Source organism: Pseudorca crassidens, chromosome 20 (assembly GCF_039906515.1).
Source record: "Pseudorca crassidens isolate mPseCra1 chromosome 20, mPseCra1.hap1, whole genome shotgun sequence".
Taxonomy (NCBI): Eukaryota; Metazoa; Chordata; class Mammalia; order Artiodactyla; family Delphinidae; genus Pseudorca; species Pseudorca crassidens.
In genome coordinates, this window is record NC_090315.1 from 44,147,067 (window position 1) to 44,165,158 (window position 18,092).

Genomic DNA, 18,092 nt, shown 5'->3' on the forward strand with positions numbered 1-18,092 from the left:
ATGAGCTAGAGCTGAGCCTCACTTGGAATGGAATACCCCAGAAGATCGTAGTTTGCCTCTTACAATGAGCTAGAGCTGAGCCTCACTTGGAATGGAATACCCCAGAAGATCCTAGTTTGCCTCTTACACTGAGCTAGAGCTGAGCCTCACTTGGAATGGAATACCCCAGAAGATCCTAGTGTCTGTGAAATCTGAACTAGATACTGGGGTTCTCTGTCACTCACAAGTTCATCGTTAAGTGAGTGAGACTTTGGTTTAGCCGTCTGTTTTTACTTTGTAAGTGTGAGCATGTTATTTGGGCACTTTTTTTTTTTTTTGCGGTACGCGGGGCTCTCACTGTTGTGGCCTCTCCCGTTGCGGAGCACAGGCTCCGGATGCACAGGCCCAGCGGCCATGGCTCACGGGCCCAGCCGCTCCGCGGCATGTGGGATCTTCCTGGACTGGGGCACGAACCCGTGTCCCCTGCATCGGCAGGCAGACTCTCAACCACTGCGCCGCCAGGGAAGCCCTGTTTGGGCAACTTTGATCCTCTCCATTGCTTCCTAACTGTGTGATGTGAAGTGGCTATAGGTGTGCCAAAGTACTGACCCTTAAGCTTTGAGATAGCTGAGAACAGCTGTCTCCATTGGCCCAGGGTGCACAGAGAAAAATTTGAGAAGTACAGCCCTGGAAGAAAGGAAACAATTCCGCTTGTTGAGAGCTGGAGAGAGACTTATTTATTTGAACTTTCTTTTCTTCCAGGAATCTTACTCAGTAAGTATTAAGCCAATTTGTGTTGGCTAGGTCATCACTGAGCTAATTCTTGGTACAGCCCTCTGTTGCCATGGCATCTCATGTGATGCTAAAGTAGAAAAATGTGCTGTTTTCATTTGCTAGAGGAAAATTATCACAGAGGGACCCCTTCCAGGCTGCCAGCCTTGAAGTGGCCTCACAGGGCATCATAAGAGTAATGGATCAGGGGACACTTGGTGTGGAGCCATTTGGGCTGTAAGTTCCTTGAGAACAGAGATTATAACTGCCTTCTTTTTGTCTGTCACAGCCCCTGGCAGAGTTCCTGGCCCACAGCAGGAGCTCAGTAAATATTTATGGGTTGAACTTTGGGATTTTGGAAGGAGAACCCCAGGTACATTGCCAGAGGCTGTATTTCTGATGATGGGATGGGCAGTGGGTGGGATGTCTCAGATGGAGTTGAGGATCAGGATAAAATGAGGAGGACACGACAAACTGTTGAACTCTCCTTCTCTCAGCCCTAAAGCAGAAGTCTCTGCTCACCAGTTATTACCATGTAGAGCAGTGGTGCATAGAGTCTTTAAGAGGTGGAGTCCTGAGTTACTATATTCCAAAAAGAAGTTGTAACAATTCTTATTATGAAATGGTGTTAAAAGCTAAAACATTACGGAAGTGAATAATGAACTGTGTCTTTAGACACAAACACTAATCATTTTTAAAATAATTTGGTGTATATTTGGTATAATAATTTGGTGTATATTCCCCCAGCTTTTTTTCTTATGTATATACTAGTCTATACATTTCTACAATATGTATTTATTTATTTATTTAAAGAAGATGTTGGGGTAGGAGTTTATTAATTAATTTATTTATTTTTGCTGTGTTGGGTCTTCGTTTCTGTGTGAGGGCTTTCTCTAGTTGTGGCAAGCGGGGGCCACTCTTCATCGCGGTGCACGGGCCTCTGACTATCGTGGCCTCTCTTGTTGCGGAGCACAGGCTCCAGACGCGCAGGCTCGGTAGTTGTGGCTCACGGGCCTAGTTGCTCCGCGGCATGTGGGATCCTCCCAGACCAGGGCTCGAACCCTTGTCCCCTGCATTAGCAGGCAGATTCTCAACCACTGAGCCACCAGGGAAGCCCTACAATATGTATTTTTTAACTTTAAAAATATAATATGTGGTGATGACTTTAAAATATAGCAATAGCACAGAAGTATGTAATGTGAGAAGTAAGAGTCTCCCTTCCTTCCACCTGTTCCCCCGACATTCCCATACCCTAGAGACAGTCACTGTCAACAGCTTCTCTTCTACCTTTCCAGGATATTTTTTTCCCATGTATATGTCTATACCTTTTTAGAAATTTCTCATTAGACATATGCTTCACATACTCTTTTTTTTTTTTTTGGCTGCAATACGCAGCATGCGGAACTACCCCGACCAGGGATTGAACCCCTGCCCCCCTGCAGTGGAAGCGCAGAGTTTAACCACTGGACCACTGGGGAAGTCCCTTCACAGACTGTTTTAAACTCCTTGGTACATCACAGACGTGGATACCAGTACAAAGCCAATCAAACTGACGGGTATCTTTCTTTGTCAATATATATGGATTTACTTCATTCATTTCAGCAGCTGCAGAGCATTCCATTATGTGATTGTATCTTAGTTTATTTAATTATTTCCTTCCTGATGAATATTTGGGTTGTTTCAATTTTTTCATTATTATAAAGAATGGTTCCATGAGCTTTCTTTTGCAAATCTATCTTTGTGTACTTGTGGAAGTGGTTTTGTAGAATTATTTCTGAAAATGAAATTGCTGGGTCTTGTGTCAGTTTCCCTGTTTTAGTTTTCTAAACATTTATTTATTTATTTATTTTTGGCTGCATTGGGTCTTCGTTGCTGCACGCGGGCTTTCTCTAGTTGTGGCAAGCAGGGGCTACTCTTCGTTGTGGTGTGTGGGCTTCTCATTGCGGTGGCTTCTCTTGTTGCGGAGCACGGGCTCTAGGTGCACGGGCTTCAGTAGTTGCAGCATGCAGGCTCAGTATTTGCAGCACACGGGCTCAGTAGTTGCGGCACGTGGGCTCTAGAGCGCAGGCTCAGTAGTTGTGGTGCATGGGCTTAGTTGCTCTGCAGCATGTGGGATCTTCCCGGACCCATGTCCCCTGCATTGGCAGGCAGATTCTTAGCCACTGCGCCACAAGGGAAGTCCCAGTTCTCCTGTTTCAGAAAGCAGAATCGTGTGGTTCCCCCTAAGGTTGCAGAGGTCCTTGTTCAGGGTTTTGTTTTGTTTTTTTAAATCTTACTGAAGTATAGTTGATTTACAGTGTTGTGTTTAATTTCTGCTGTACAGCAAAGTGACTCAGTTACACATATATATTCTTCATATTCTTTTCCATTATGATGTATCACAGGATATTGAATATAGTTCCCTGTGCTATACAGTAGGATCTTGTTGTTTATCCATTCTATATACAGTAGTTTGCATCTGCTAATCCTAGACTCCCAATTCTTCCCTCCCCCCCGCCCCTTGGCAACCACAAGTCCATTCTCTATATTTGTGAGTCTGTTTTTGTTTCTTAGATATGTTCACTTGTGTCGTATTTTAGATTCCACATATAAGTGATATCATATGGTATTTGTCTTTCTCTGACTTAACTTTGCTTAGTATGATAATCTCTAGGTCCATCCATGTTGCTGCAAATGGCATTATTTCATTCTTTTTAATGGCTGAGTAATATTCCATTCCATACACACAGACACACAGACACACACACACGCCATCTTTATCCATTCATCTGTTGATGGACATTTAGGTTGTTTCCATGTCTTGCCTGTTGTAAATAGTGCTGCTGTGAACATAGGGGTGCATGTATCTTTTTGAATTATAGTTTTTTCTGGGTATATGCCCAGGAGTGGGATTGCTGGATCATATAGCAACTCTATTTTTAGTTTCTTGAGGAACCTCCATACTGTTTTCCATAGTGACCGCACCAATTTACATTCCTCCCAACACTGTAAGAGAGTTTCCCTTTTCTCCACACCCTCTCCAGCATTTATTATTTGTCATGTTTTTTGTTTTTGTTTTTGTTTTTTTTTGCAGTACGCGGGCCTCTCACTGTTGTGGCCTCTCCCGCTGCAGAGCACAGGCTCCGGACGCGCAGGCTCAGCGGCCATGGCTTATGGGCCTAGCCGCTCCGCGGCATGTGGGATCTTCCCAGACCGGGGCACAAACCCGTGTCCCCTGCATCGGCAGGCGGACTCTCAACCACTGTGCCACCAGGAAAGCCGTGTCAATTTTTTAATGATGGCCATTCTGACTGGTGTGAGGTGGTACGTCACTGTTTTGATTTGCATTTTTCTGGTAATTAGCGATGATGAGCATCTTCTCAAGTGCCTATTGGCCATTTGTATGTCTTTTTAGGAGAAATGTCTATTTAGGTCTTATAACCATTTTTCTTTCTTTTTTTAAAAAAAATTATTTATTTTATTTCTTTTATATTTATTTTTGGCTGCGTTGGGTCTTCGTTGCTGCATGCAGGCTTCCTCTAGTTGTGGTGAGGGGGGGCTACTCTTCGTTGTGGTGTGCCAGCTTCTCATTGCGGTGGCTTCTCTTGTTGTGGAGCACGGGCTCTAGGCATGCAGGCTTCAGTAGTTGTGGCACGTGGGCTTCAGTAGTTGTGGCTCACGGGCTCTAGAGTGCAGGCTCAGTAGTTGTGGCACACGGGCTTAGTTGCTCCGTGGCATGTGGGATCTTTGCGGACCAGGGCTCGAACCTGTGTCCCCTGTATTGGCAGGCGGATTCTTAACCACTGCACCACCAGGGAAGCCCTAACCATTTTTCGATTGGTTTGTTTGTTTTTTTGTTATTGAATTGTAGGTGCTGATTGTATAATTTGGAAATTAAGCCCTTGTTGGTCCTATCATTTGCAAATATTTTCTCCCATTCCATAGGTTGTCTTTTTGATTTGTTTATGGTTTCCTTTGCTGTGCAAAAGCTTATAAGTTTGATTAGGTCCCATTTGCTTATTTTTGATTTTATTTCTATTGCCTTGGGGAACTGATCTAGGAAAACATTGGTACGATTTATGTCAGATAATGTTTTGCCTGTGTTCTAGGAGTTTTATGGTGTCTTGTCTCATATTTAAGTCTTTAAGCCATTTTGAGTTTATTTTTGTGTGTGGCGTGAGGGTCAGGGGTTTTTATCTAAAGTGACAGACTTCTTTGCCTGCTATCCCTGCTTGCCTCGTGATGGTTAGAAGTGCTGTTTAGCAGTTACTTATTTCTGGGATTCCTGAGAGATTACTGCCTACTTCATTTTGATAGACAGTCTTTCAAAACATGGGAGCAGAATATAGAGATCTTTGCAGGCAAAAGGTTGTGAAGCTTTGCCGTGGAGAACGGTCTTAGGAGGTGTTATTGGAGTGGGCTGGGTGCCTGCCTGGGAGGCATCCACAGACTTCTGTGGCCGGGAAAATTGTTTCAGGATCTATCCCTGTCCTCTGCTCCTAGGCCCCTGGTCTCCCCACAGATGGGTCTGGCAGTTTATGGACAAACTTGCTTTGGAGTTCAGATAACAATCTGTAAGACCCAAATAGACCCGAGAACTCTGGCTTCCTTTGTTTTTGAGGACATTTATACAGGCGCCCAAAGAGCATGGCTTTGGTTTAACCACCAATCTGGCCTCTTCCTGCCACTTGAAAATTTCTGAGGTTCTGGGATTGTTGCCCTGCAGCAAAAAGAAGCCTGAGAACCAGCCCACCTTTCACTCAGTGTTAACAAACATTGAATGCCTGCTCAGAGCTCAGCACTTGGTTGGGAGCCAGAGAGTTCTAGAAACCTGAGAAGTGGCCCCTTCCCTCAAAAGGCTGACAACTCTAGTGATCAAAAGTAATCTAGAGTATAGCAGTGAGCAGTGTGACCCAGATTGTACGTGGAATGGAGGTTTTGGAACATGCCCTTCAGAAAAGATCCTCGGGCTTACCTGGTGGCGCAGTGGTTAAGGATCCACCTGCCAATGCAGGGGACACGGATTCGAGCCGTGGTCCAGGAAGATCCCACATGCCGCGGAGCAACTAAGCCTGTGTGCCACAACTGCTGAACCTGAGCTCTAGAGCCCATTAGCCACAGCTACTGAGCCAGTGTGCCGCAACTACTGAAGCCCGTGAGCCTAGAGCCCGTGCTCCGCAACAAGAGAAGCCACCGTAATGAGAAGCCTGCGCACCGCAACGAAGAGTAGCCCCTGATTGCCACAACTAGAGAAAGCCCGTGCACAGCAATGAAGACCCAACACAACCAAAAATAAATTAAAAAAAATAAAAAAAGATCCTCAGTGAAGGTTCGTTGATTCATCAGCTGAGTGGTATGAGGAAGGATTGAGACCTTGGCCTGGTGAGTCTGAGCTCAGCTAGGCCCCAGGCACTTCTGGAGTCTATCTGGTTTGGTGGAAGGAGCTCTGGATGGAGAATGAGATTTTGGTTCATTCTCGACTGTCACTATCTGAGTGGCTTTGGACAAGTTTCTACCTTTTTGGCATGTCATTTCTATAAAGTGTCAGCGAGGACAGTAGTGCTGAATGCTCATGCCTACTGCTGCACTCTGTCCAATATGCTTACCTTCTTTGAGGAGTGCTTTGGGTCAGGCTTGGAGTTGAAGGTGTGGAGGCCGACTCCAGAGAGTTCAATACTTTCTGTAAGATGTGTTAGGATTGGTGTCATGAGACAGAATAGTGATTTGTGAGAGCTGGCATAGCATGACCTTCCTGGGAGGTCGCTTCTCGAGGCTTTCCTCATTCACCCCCACCCTGGTCACTCTGCTGGGGGCACATACATGAGAGCTGAGGACAGGAAAACACTTTGCCCTCTTCACAGAAGGAATTTTGCCAGCTGCTTCCCTTGTCCCTGTTTGCCTTTTCACCTAACTGATGTGAAAAGAGAATTTAACAGATGTGATTGGAGTGTGGAGCAGCTATGATCACCTGGAGGTCATCAGCAATTCCCCGCATCAGAGCTGGTACCTTCTTTCCTGCACTCTTGATCTGTAGTTGGGAAGGTGGAGTACCAGCATCAGCCTGTCTTTGAAGAGTTTCTAATTGGAACAAATATGAGAGAAACTGTGTCCCAGAAAGGAATAAGGAAGATCAGAGAGGGATAATCCTTGGCTGTCTCTGCTGACTTGAGATCCTTGCTTAGACTTTGTTTAAAGTGAAAAGTCAGCCCTTTTCTTTTGTAAACCTTAGTTTTTCTCATCAGGACCAGACTAGATATGCACATCTAAACAAAAAGAGCCTGTGGGTATACCTGGAGACAGTTACTTATTTTGCAGATCTAGGGTTGTACCTCCTCCCCAGGAAGAAGTGACATCTGAGTAGCTGTGCTGCGTCACCCATGCAATTTGTCTTCTCTCTGAATGGTGGTAGATGTTGCTCACAGTGCGGTCTTGGGGATCAGGGCCTGTGTTCTGCCTCAGGAATCCTGGCCCAAGAGCTTTTTTTTCCTGAGCTGCAGCCCTTTACTGTATTAAGTCTTGTATTTTCCCTGAAGGAAGAGATGAGTCTGCAAAATTCCAAAGTCCACAGTTCTAATCTTTGGCCTCTGTGAAAAAGAACCTTGTTTCTAAATGCCTTTGTTTATTATTTTTTTATAATTTATTAATTTATTTATTTTTGGCTACATTGGGTCTTCGTTGCTGCGCGCAGGCTTTCTCTAGTTGGGGCGAGCGGGGACTACTCTTCGTTGTGGTGCGTGGGCTTCTCATTGCGGTGGCTTCTCTTGTTTTGGAGCACGGGCTCTAGGTGCGTGGGCTTCAGTAGTTGTGGCACACAGGCTCAGTAGTTGTGGGTCGCAGGCTCTAGAGCACAGGCTCAGTAGTTGTGGCATACGGGCTTAGTTGCTCTGCGGCATGTGGGATCTTCCTGGACCAGGGCTCGAACCCGTGTACCCTGCATTGGCAGGCGGATTCTTAACCACTGTGCCACCAGGGAATCCCTAAATGCCTGTGTTTAAACATGATTTCCTAAGCTGCTATATGGAATCTCCTGGGCATTTGGGTGAAAACTGCAGCAAATCCTGAAGAGCCCATGTTGGTTGAGGAATCTTTTCCTCTTATGTGAGGAAAGATAAATCTCATTCTGCTGAGAGTCATACTGACATACTGATTAAAACCTAAGCCCTTAATCTTTGGTCTTTTTGTCTGATGGATTGGTAATCAAGGTCTTGTGTACATTTCAGAGGTGAGCTTTTTCCTTGGGAACATTGGTCAGTTATTGGTCAGTTATCACCACCTTAGCCACATTGGTCAGTTACCACCATCTTGGATTCAGACTCTCACTCAGGGCCTCTGTGTGGGTTCTCTGTGACCCTCAAGGTGCCCCAGCAAAAACCTCCCTGGGTCTCCCTCTGCTGCCTTTCATGGGATCTTTTGCTGGCTTTGAAACAGGTTGGGGGTGGGGGTTGGTGTTGCCCCTGGGCAGCCATGGAATCTCTGACCCTGACCAGCTCTTTTCCTTCTTCTTTTTTGTTTTTAAATTAATTTTTATTGGAGTGTAGTTGATTTACAATGTTGTGTTAGTTTCTGGTGTACAGCAAAGTGAATCAGTTATACATATACATATATGCACTCTTTTTTAGATTCTGTTCCCATATCAGTCATTACAGGGTATTGAGTAGAGTTCCCTGTGCTATACAGAAGGTCCTTATTATCTATTTTATATATAAAGCAGTGTGTATATGTCAACCCCAATCTCCCATTTTATCCCCCTCTTTCCCCCTTGGTTGACCAGATCTTTTCAACCATTAGATTCTACATCCAGCCACCCCACTGCAGCACTTCCAGAACTGAACTCTTCCTACTGCTTCCCAAGCCTGTCCCTCCTGCTGCACTCCTGACCTTCTGCCCAGGAGCTGGAGTGAGGGACTGGAGTGCTGTCCTCTCCTCCCTTTCACCCCTATGTCCAGCCTCCAGTCCCTGTCACTTCTCCTGCTGACCTCTCTCCATTCCGCCACCCTGTCTGTGCTGCTACCTTCCTCACTGGCCCTTTCAGTCCACTTTGACCCTCCTCCAGTTCAGCCTTATACTTGTTTCTAAACACAGAGTCGCCTCTCCTTGTAAACCCTTTGGTAGCTTCCTTTCATCTCCCAGGAAGGTCCTGGCTCCTCGCTGTAACTTGGGCTGCTCTCCACAGCCTAGTTCCTGCTGACCTTCCAACACTTCAGCCCCCAGTTCTGTCTTCACATCACCAGACTGCACATTCCCAGGCACGGGATGCTGCTCTGGGCCTCTGAGCCTTTGAGTGTGTCATTCTCTCTGTCTGAAACAACATTCCCACCTTTCCTCACCTGCCTCATTCTTACTTCAAATTCAGCGTGGGGGTCGCCTCCTCCAGGAAGCTTTCCCTAATCCCTGTGTCATTCTTGTGTCATTCATGTATCTACTATTGTTTCTCAAGCCTAACATTTACTTTGTTATATTGAAATTACCTGTTTTGATGTTTTGCTCTTCATTTAGACGATGAGTTTATCGACCATGTTTTGCCTGTATTGGGTATGTTAAAATATACCTGCACTGGACGTCTTATTCATTCCTGTATCGCTAGTAGATGTTCAGTAAACGCTTGTTCTGAGTTGATCATTTTATCCCCAATTCTGTATATCCTAATTAATAGGAAATTCTCAGCTCTTTTCTTTCACCCCTGGGGCCCTCAGATAGACTTAGAGAAGGGCAGGCTGGATAGAAATGACCTCTGGAAAACGGTACTTCAGCACTTCAACTTGTCCAGGGCCCCACCAGCCACAAGGTATTAATAGTTGGAACATCTTTGTCTGGAAAGCAAATGGGAAAGTCTCCTGGATTCTCATCCCATGGAAGCAGAGTGCCCCAATCCACAGCCTGAGTCTCATCTGGATGAAGTTGTTAGTGTCCTTTCTGAGCTCAAGGCCTGCTCTGCCTCTTTTTTTTTTTTTTTGGCTGCACTGCGTCTTCTTTGCTGCGCGGGCTTTCTCTAGTTGTGGCAAGCGGGGACTACTCTTCGATGTGGTGCGCAGGCTTCTTGTTGCGGTGGCTTCTCTTGGTGTGGAGCACGGGCTCTAGGCACGTGGACTCCAGTAGTTGTGGCACGCAGGCTCAGTAGTTGTGGCACACGGGCTTAGTTACTCCATGGCATGTGGGATCTTCCCGGACCAGGGCTCGAACCCGTGTCCCCTGCCTTGGCAGGTGGATTCTTAAGCATTGTGCCACCAGGGAAGTTCCCCCCTCTGCCTCTTAAATGAATCCCAGGCTAGTTTGGTGGCTATCTGGTGGCAGTGTGCTAAGGCTTGTGGTTCCTACTTCACTGGAATTGATTTTAGCCATTTCTGGGACTTGTGTGGCATTTTAGCCATCTATGTGGTAAACTGGGGAAGTGAGAGACCATGGAACAGGGTGTTAAACTGCCAGGGTGAAGATGGTGCATTAGAAAAGTAGTGCGAGCCATCCAGGGAAGAGTGAGGTTAGGGCAGCACCCAGAGCAGTGGGTGGTGGTGGGTTGTTGCAGTGGGGGATCAACCCCTGCAGGAGGCCTAGAGGGCTAGGAAGGTATCCATGAGGGAGGAGGCCTTGGGGAAGTGGCTTTCTACACCCTGGTGGGTGATAGTGTTGGAGAACAGGCCTCCAACACTCCACGCCCCCGTTTCAGAAAAGATGAGTCAGAGTAATAAGAGGAATAATTTTAACCTTTAAAAAACATAGGACTTCAACTATGATAAGGGACCCAGGGAGAGAGTAGGGAGGAGGGTGGAGGCAGTGACAGCTGAGCCTGGTGCATGTTCCTGCCCCTCCTCAGAGTTGAAGAGCAGCATGAAAATTATACCCCTGGAGATGTACATCAAGACCACGGAACTCAGACCCAGTCTTTCATGTGGATCCTTCATGGCATCTGGGCTCTAAGCACTCAGGGGCCAAAGCCATTCTCCCTTCCAGGGAACCATACCAGAGTCAGGTCTTCAGTCTGGGTTTATCCAGGGCCAGGGGGGAGGGGGTAAGGAGGATGGCTGGGATCCCTCCAGAAGTGTCCCTGGCTATGCTGAGTTCCTTTCTTCTGTCTGTGTAGGTGTAGACGGGGCACTGCCTGCAGAGCAGGTTCTGCCAGCCTCGCTAGAGAGGATGCCCCCGTGTCCGTGATGGGCTGTGGGACAAGCAAGGTCCTTCCCGAGCCGCCCAAGGATGTCCAGCTGGATCTGGTCAAGAAGGTGGAGCCCTTCAGTGGCACTAAGAGCGATGTGTACAAGCACTTCATTACAGAGGTGGACAGTGTTGGCCCTCTGAAAGCTGGGTTCCCAGAAGCCAGTCAGGGTGCAAACCCCTGCCCTGGTGCCCCCACTACTGGCCACACAGAGCCTCCCTCAGAGCCACCACGCAGGGCCAGGGTGGCTAAGTACAGGGCCAAGTTCGACCCACGTGTGACAGCCAAGTACGACATCAAAGCCCTGATTGGCCGAGGCAGCTTCAGCCGAGTGGTGCGTGTGGAGCACCGGGCAACCCGGCAGCCATATGCCATTAAGATGATTGAGACCAAGTACCGGGAGGGGCGGGAGGTGTGTGAGTCGGAGCTGCGTGTGCTGCGCCGGGTGCGCCACGCCAACATCATCCAGCTGGTGGAGGTGTTTGAGACACAGGAGCGCGTGTACATGGTGATGGAGCTGGCCACTGGTGGAGAGCTCTTTGACCGCATCATCGCCAAGGGTTCTTTCACTGAGCGTGACGCCACTCGAGTGCTGCAGATGGTACTGGATGGCGTCCGGTATCTGCATGCACTGGGCATCACACATCGAGACCTCAAGCCTGAGAATCTGCTCTACTACCACCCAGGCACTGACTCCAAGATCATCATCACCGACTTTGGCCTGGCCAGTGCCCGCAAGAAGGGTGACGACTGCCTGATGAAGACCACCTGTGGCACACCCGAGTACATTGCCCCTGAGGTACTGGTCCGCAAGCCCTACACCAACTCAGTCGACATGTGGGCGCTGGGCGTCATCGCCTACATCCTGCTCAGTGGCACCATGCCCTTTGAGGATGACAACCGCACCCGGCTGTACCGGCAGATCCTCAGGGGCAAGTACAGTTACTCGGGGGAGGTGAGTCTTCTGTCTCGGGGACGTTGGGAGGCCCCTGGGTGGGTGGGGGCTCCTATCCTACAACCCTTAATCAGGGGCATGTGCTCTCAGGGCCGTGTTCGTGGGGCCAGACAGATGATGTAAAAATGGTAAAGTGAGACTAGTAGGGTATCTTAGCTTGAATTTCCCCAAAAGTGAGCCCTGAGACAAGGACTTGGGAGCAGACTGAGGACCCTGTGAATAATCATGTGGAATGTGCTCAGAATTGTACCACTGAGGGGCAGGAAAGAGGGTGGGTTTTAATCCACTGACTCTTGTATGAGTCGAGAATTTCTTTGCAGGGGCTTTTAATGCCTGGCACTTCTGGGCTGTTCTGAATGCCAACTAGTGGTGGAGAAAGTCCTCAGGCAAAGAAGCAGAGAGATACAGGCACTGGCCATGGGAAGCTGTCAGCACGCACGTGAGCACTGCAGCTGCAGGCGAGCCCAGAGGTGGGCTGAGAGGAAGCAGGACAGGGCATCCATAGCATCTAGTCCAGAGGACTAGGGCAAGCTAGTGACCGTGCCCTGTCTAAAGGAACAGCTGCTTCTCATCTCAGCCCAGTTTTGCCACAGAGCAGGGTGGACTCCATGCACCCAGACATTCTAGTTTTTTAAAGAGAAGCCAGAAAATCTGATCTTAAAGTGTTAAAATATAATTCACATATTTAAGCAGTACCATGTGCTTAACCCAGCAAATGCTTACTTCTGGCCCTAATTCAACCAGCAGGGCATCAGTTTGTGTCTTTGGATCCATTGATAGTCCTGATGCCTGAAAAGACCTGTTAGGTTTCAGCACTGCTGGGAGCTGAAGGGAGGTGCAGAAAGAGTAAGAACTGGTTGGTCCTCAGACAGGATGCTGACGGGGTAGGAGACAAGGCTCACCACAGGAAACGGTGAACACAGCAAGCTGGATAGAATGTTCTTGGGGAGGTTGTGAAGAGAAGAATGTGTGATGGCTTTATGTGGGAGGTGAGGTAAGCTTTGCAGGATGACAGGATTCTGCCAAGGCAGTGAGGGCCCCTCCCCAAGTGGCCCCTGCAGAGTGCTCCCCACAATGTTCCTCTCAGGCCTGCACTGCTATCCATGCCTCCTGAACAACCCATGGAGAGGGGAGGGAGCTCTGGGACCAGCTCCCTTCTGCAGCCCAGCTTTCCTCCCAGGAATGTTGGACTGGGCCCTCCCTGGTCTCAACCAATTGGCCCAGAGCAGCATTTCCTACAGGAGTTGCCCCAAAGCCTCATGAAGGCAAAGTGCCTGCAGTGCTTGTGGTCCTGTGCTCGATCATCTTCCCTGTCAGCTTCAGGACATGGTCGTGGGGTCAGTCAAGGATTTCCCTCCTGTGAGCATGGGGGCTGGCCTTCCCTAGGGGGTCCCCACATCACGTGCCTCAGGGTGGTGAGAGGAAGGGAGGGAAGCCACCTTCTTGCAGCCAGCTCTGTGCTGACCACAGGTGAAGGAGAAACTGGGACATTCTCCAGCTCTCCCCTAAAGTTTTTCATGTTTTCTTCTGTGCTCCAAATGGATTCAACAAAACAAATGCCAACTGGCTGGGAAGCCCAGGCTGTGATGCAGTGGTCACAGCGGACACCGCCCTGCTCACCCTTTGGGCTGGGTTTCATCACAGGTCAGAAGAGCCAGAATCCACCTCACAGAGGCAGTGTTGTGCCAGGGCCCTGCCTGGCTTGCCCTTGGAGCTCTGTGTGGTGTAGCTTAGCTACAGGAGGCAGGGAGGTTTCCCAAGAGTTGCTGACAAAGGAAGGATTCTTTCCAGAAGTCTGTAGGTTTGCCCAGGAGTTCCTGATTCTGGCAGTCGTTGATCAGGCAGTTTATCTAATGGGAGCTTGCAGAGCCTTGCTAACTGGCTGTTGATTATCTGAGGGTGAGAGAATGACAAATAAATAGGGTGGGGAATGAACTCAGGCTTCCTGCTCCTATTGTGGCCACAGACTGAGTCCTGAGACTCTGCTTCCTGCTCTGCTGGAATCACGTGGCACGGGTCTGGGGCTCCTGGTGTGTGTGGGGGCACTGCCCAACCTTTGGCCCCCACTGCCCTCATCTGAAGCTGAAAACATCAGTTCCCAGTCCCAGATTCAAATCCCTGGCCAGCACTGATGGCACCTGTCTGTTACCAGGAGCTTGGCAGACCCCGAGAGGAGATTCCACCACCATCTGCAGAGAGCTCTGGATTGGGAGGAGTTTGTCTGGGGTATTTCCTGGGTAAGGATACCTTATCATTAGATCAGGCTCTCTGAGCTGGAGACCAGGCATCTTTCTCTTTTGCTTGTAATTGCCTACCCGTAAGTGCACTGGGGATGATGCAGAGAGACATGAAGGCCTGTTCCCCATCCCCATGAAACTTGAGATTGCCCGGGAGAAAGGACTAGGAATAGGAAATGGCCACAGAACGAACCCCTGTTGGCAGGCACATGCCAGCACAGGCCTGGGCAGTCTGGAACATGGGCCATGGGGCGCAGGTCAGGTGGTGGATTGGCCCTCCTTCTTAGGACTGGGCCCTGCCCCCATCCTCACCCAACCATCTGTCTTCTACTGTGTGATGGTCATTTGCCCTTATGAAGGCATTCTGAGTAAGCAAGGCCCTGTCTGAGAGCCTCAGGGAGGTGTTTCCATCTAGCTTCTTGTGCAAATAAGGGACTGCCCACTTTGAACTCAGCAAGGTTTGGAGGTGTGCATTCCTCACCTGACAGTAAGTCCCATGGCACTTGGTGCCTTTCTAATAGGCACCCTGCCCCCTTATAGTGGTTTCTCATGTATACCACACTGTCTTGTGTGCTTGTTTCCCGGGGGCTCTATCCATGCAGCTCTCTTTCAGGCTCAGTAGTTTCTGTGGACTTGAATAGAGGACTTCCTTCAGGAGGTGGGCTTTGAGGAGGAGGAAGCTCAGAGAAGGGGATGTTGCTCACTGTGCTCCAGAATAAACAGGAGATTGTTTGGGAATAACAGCAGAGGTTGATGAGGCCGGGCCAGGCCTGGTGTTTGTTGCTGGGAGCTCTGTAGTGCCAGGGATTATTTGGAGATTCCAAGCATTAGGTGGGAGGGAGCCCTCTGACAGTGAAGGGGAAGTGTAACAGGAAGTGTTGTGGGAGACTAGCTGGAGGGAAACTAACTGGGGGCTGTTGGAATAATCCCAGTTTGGAATGGGGGAGCCTGGTGTCCTGGGGATGTTTGGGTCAGATCAAGGATTCTAGCAAGTGGGCTCAACATAGTACATGTGAGCCATAGTTTAGAAAGAGAAGGAGTTGGGGGGCAGAGCCTTCCTGCAACCCTGCAGGAGGAGCATCATCTCACGAGGCAGATTGAGAAAAGACCCCAAGCTGCCCTCTGCCCCGGAGAGTACGTAGAGTCCTGCTTTGACATCCCCACATGGGACCCAGCAGTGGAGGGATGCCCACAAGTGGGGCCTTCTTCAGCACCTGCCCCACAATGCTGACACTCTAGACACTCTAGCCCCCAGCCCTGGCCCCACGCTCCACCCCATTCCCTACACACCATGGACCCGAGATGTTTGCTCCTTTCACTCCACACTATGCTTTTGCTCAGGATTTTCCCTCTATTCTCAGTGTCAGCCTAAGAAATTTGACTGGCTCTCAATCATCCAATTCAAAGATTGCTTCCATTAAGAATCATGCCAACCATTGCCATTGTGTAGCCTACTGAGTACCAGGCACAGGTCTGAGGGTTCTACACCCAGCATGTCTAATCTCTACAATAATCTTGTCAGTGGGTATAATCCCCTCATTTTATAGATTAGTAAACTGAGGCTAGTGAGGTTAAGTAGCTTGTCCAGGGTCTCACAGAGGGTGGCAGGCTTGGGATTTGAATCCAGGCCATCTTGGCTTCAGAGTTCTTGGCCTTCCCATGCCTACAGTCTACTTTCCCTGACACATATGCCTCAGCGTGTTGCTGGAGTCTTTGTTTCAGCACTTCCCCAGGCTGTCATCTGTGGACATCTTTTCCCTCCCCAGCCTGTAAGGTTCTTGAGGACAGCATGTGTATCAGTACATATGCTCCCAATACTTTCTCCTGCTTCTCTTGAGGGAAGCACCAGTGGTTGCAGGTGAGGCCCTGGGCAAGGACCCAGAAGTGACTGTCAGGTAGACTAGGCTGCTCCTGCTGGCTGGGAGTGTTCTCTTCTGGGGCTGGGCTCCAGGAAGAAGTGGGGAGCCTGCTGGAGATGCACTTAGGGGGTGGTTGGCCAGACCTGCATATAAGCAAATGTAGGAATCTTGGAAGAGGAGAGAGTTCTGGAAAGGAAAGCCTGTGACAGGTGATTTTGAGAGGAGAAATCTGAATTTTTATCCAGTGACTGGAGGTGCTGGAGTGGCGAGGGCCAAGCTAGGGTCATGTTGGAAGTGATCGGGAGATACATGTTGGCCAGATGTGAGGAAGGCCTGTGTGAGTGTGAGAGCAGTTTGAAGACAAGGAGAGTCACCTTGAAAGAGGGAGCTTCCTGTCACGGGAGGCCTGGAGCAGCTGCTTCTAAAGGAGTGACACAGAAGGTGAGTCACCATCTGTAGACCGTACGAGAGGACTGTTATGGTCCCGCCAACTTGGAGATTCTGTGATTCACCTGACATGAAATGCGACGTTGTGGGCCTAACGTTATTGCTTTTGTCAAGAGTTCTATTCCTAGAGGCAGGATGGATGAAGAGGCTCTTGTGGGAATGATGACAGAGTGATGCCGTCAGCAGCTTTGCTGTCTGCCACGTTTAGCAACTTTTAATTGTCACCCTCCTCTGCTTGGGCAGTCTCTGAGCTGTGGGCGAGCCCAGGTGACTGCACCAGGAACAGGTGGGCTTGGGCAAAGGTTCTCACAGAGCCTTGTTCAGGAGAGTGAGTGCTGCCAGGCGGAGGACAGAATCCTGGTGGGAGACGAAGCTCACCTGCAGGACCGATCTGCCACTTCCTGGGGGATTGTGTTGGTGGGAGGTGGCTTTCCAGGGGTAGGTCTCTGGGCTGCAGGCTGACCATCCATCAACTTGGGCCAAGGGGCACTTGCTCAGGGACTGTGAGTTACACCATGTGGTAGTTCTGATAGCCCTGCAGTAGGATGAGCGCCCAGAGCCAGAGCTGACATTTACATTCCCATCCCAGCTGTTTGCCACTTCCAAAAGTGACTCTGACACTTGCCATTCTACCCTGGGTTGTTGAGAGTAAAATGAAGTGCAGGGCATGTGGTGTGTTCTGGTGCTCTCCACGTGAAGGGCACCTGCGCCTGTGGGGGCTGCTCATGCAGCCTGCTTCATATGCTCTGACGGAGCAGCCAGGTGAGCAGGGATAAGACCTTGCCCCAGAGCCATGGGGTGGACTGCACGGGGGATGTGGGAGAGCTGGTGACTGGACGTGTGTGGGCAGCAGAGCGGAATGCAAGGAGGCAGGTGGTGTATTTCTGGGCTCGTGCTTGGATTCTGCTGGATGCCTTTAATTGCCTCGTGTTCCCATGGCCAATGTGGATAGGGGCTCATGTGCCACCTCTGGGCTGCTGCTTGGCTCCCTGGAGCCCCATCCTCTTGGCATCCCTCTGCTGTTGTTGCCCTGGTTACACACTCACCTCCTGTGGTGGCAGAAACTTGCCCATCTCCCCACATTGTTGCATTTAGCATTTTTGCCAAAACACCTTGCTCCGACCACCCACAGCATCTCGTTATCCCAAGGTCCTTTCATTACTGCTGTTTCCCACCGCCCTGCTGAGGTCTCCTCCAACAAAGGGGTATATTGTGGGTTGCGTTCAGAGCAGCTTCTGGTGCCCTATCCATCCCCTCCCTCTCCTGCTCTTCCCATTGTCTGCCTCAATAGCTCTGCCCTTTCACAGGCCCTGTTGCTTCTAGGCCCTTAAGTTCCTCTGGGACCTGCTGGGGCTCTTGTTTCTCCCACATTCTGACCTCTTTAAATCTGCTTATGACCTCCCACGCTCATCCCCTGCCTGCCCCCACTGAGGTGGTTAAAGGTGACCTGATCCAAACACACCCCCCGGCTGTGCCTCTCCAGACTCTCCTTCCTCGTAGGTTTCTCTGTCTCCCAGTGCGAGTGTGGTGCCCAGACCTGAGCTTTGCTGCAGCATGGCCCGGCCAGCCTGGAGCAGGAGACTGAGTCACCTTCGTCTCTTCGCTCATCCTGCCAACCCATGTAGACCTAGTGCCTGCCCTGAGCCGAGTCCTTTGTACCCAGGGTTCCAGGGACACAAGCCTCTGGGGACAGAGGCCACAGTAGGGGTGACATGCTG

The 18,092-nt window shown here is 49.6% G+C and overlaps 1 protein-coding gene across 3 annotated transcripts in view; it reads left to right on the top strand.

Moving 5' to 3' along the window:
• Positions 1 to 18,092, top strand: part of PSKH1 (protein serine kinase H1) — a 35,031-nt gene that overhangs the window by 2,369 nt on the left and 14,570 nt on the right. For all 3 annotated transcript variants that reach the window (XR_010938944.1, XM_067718518.1, XM_067718519.1), the window contains exon 2: positions 10,805 to 11,831. Coding sequence is in view for 2 of the 3 variants with exons in the window: in XM_067718518.1 (XP_067574619.1) it covers positions 10,875 to 11,831 (957 nt within the window). In the remaining variant the exon portion in view is untranslated. The remainder of the gene's footprint in view (positions 1 to 10,804; positions 11,832 to 18,092) is intronic.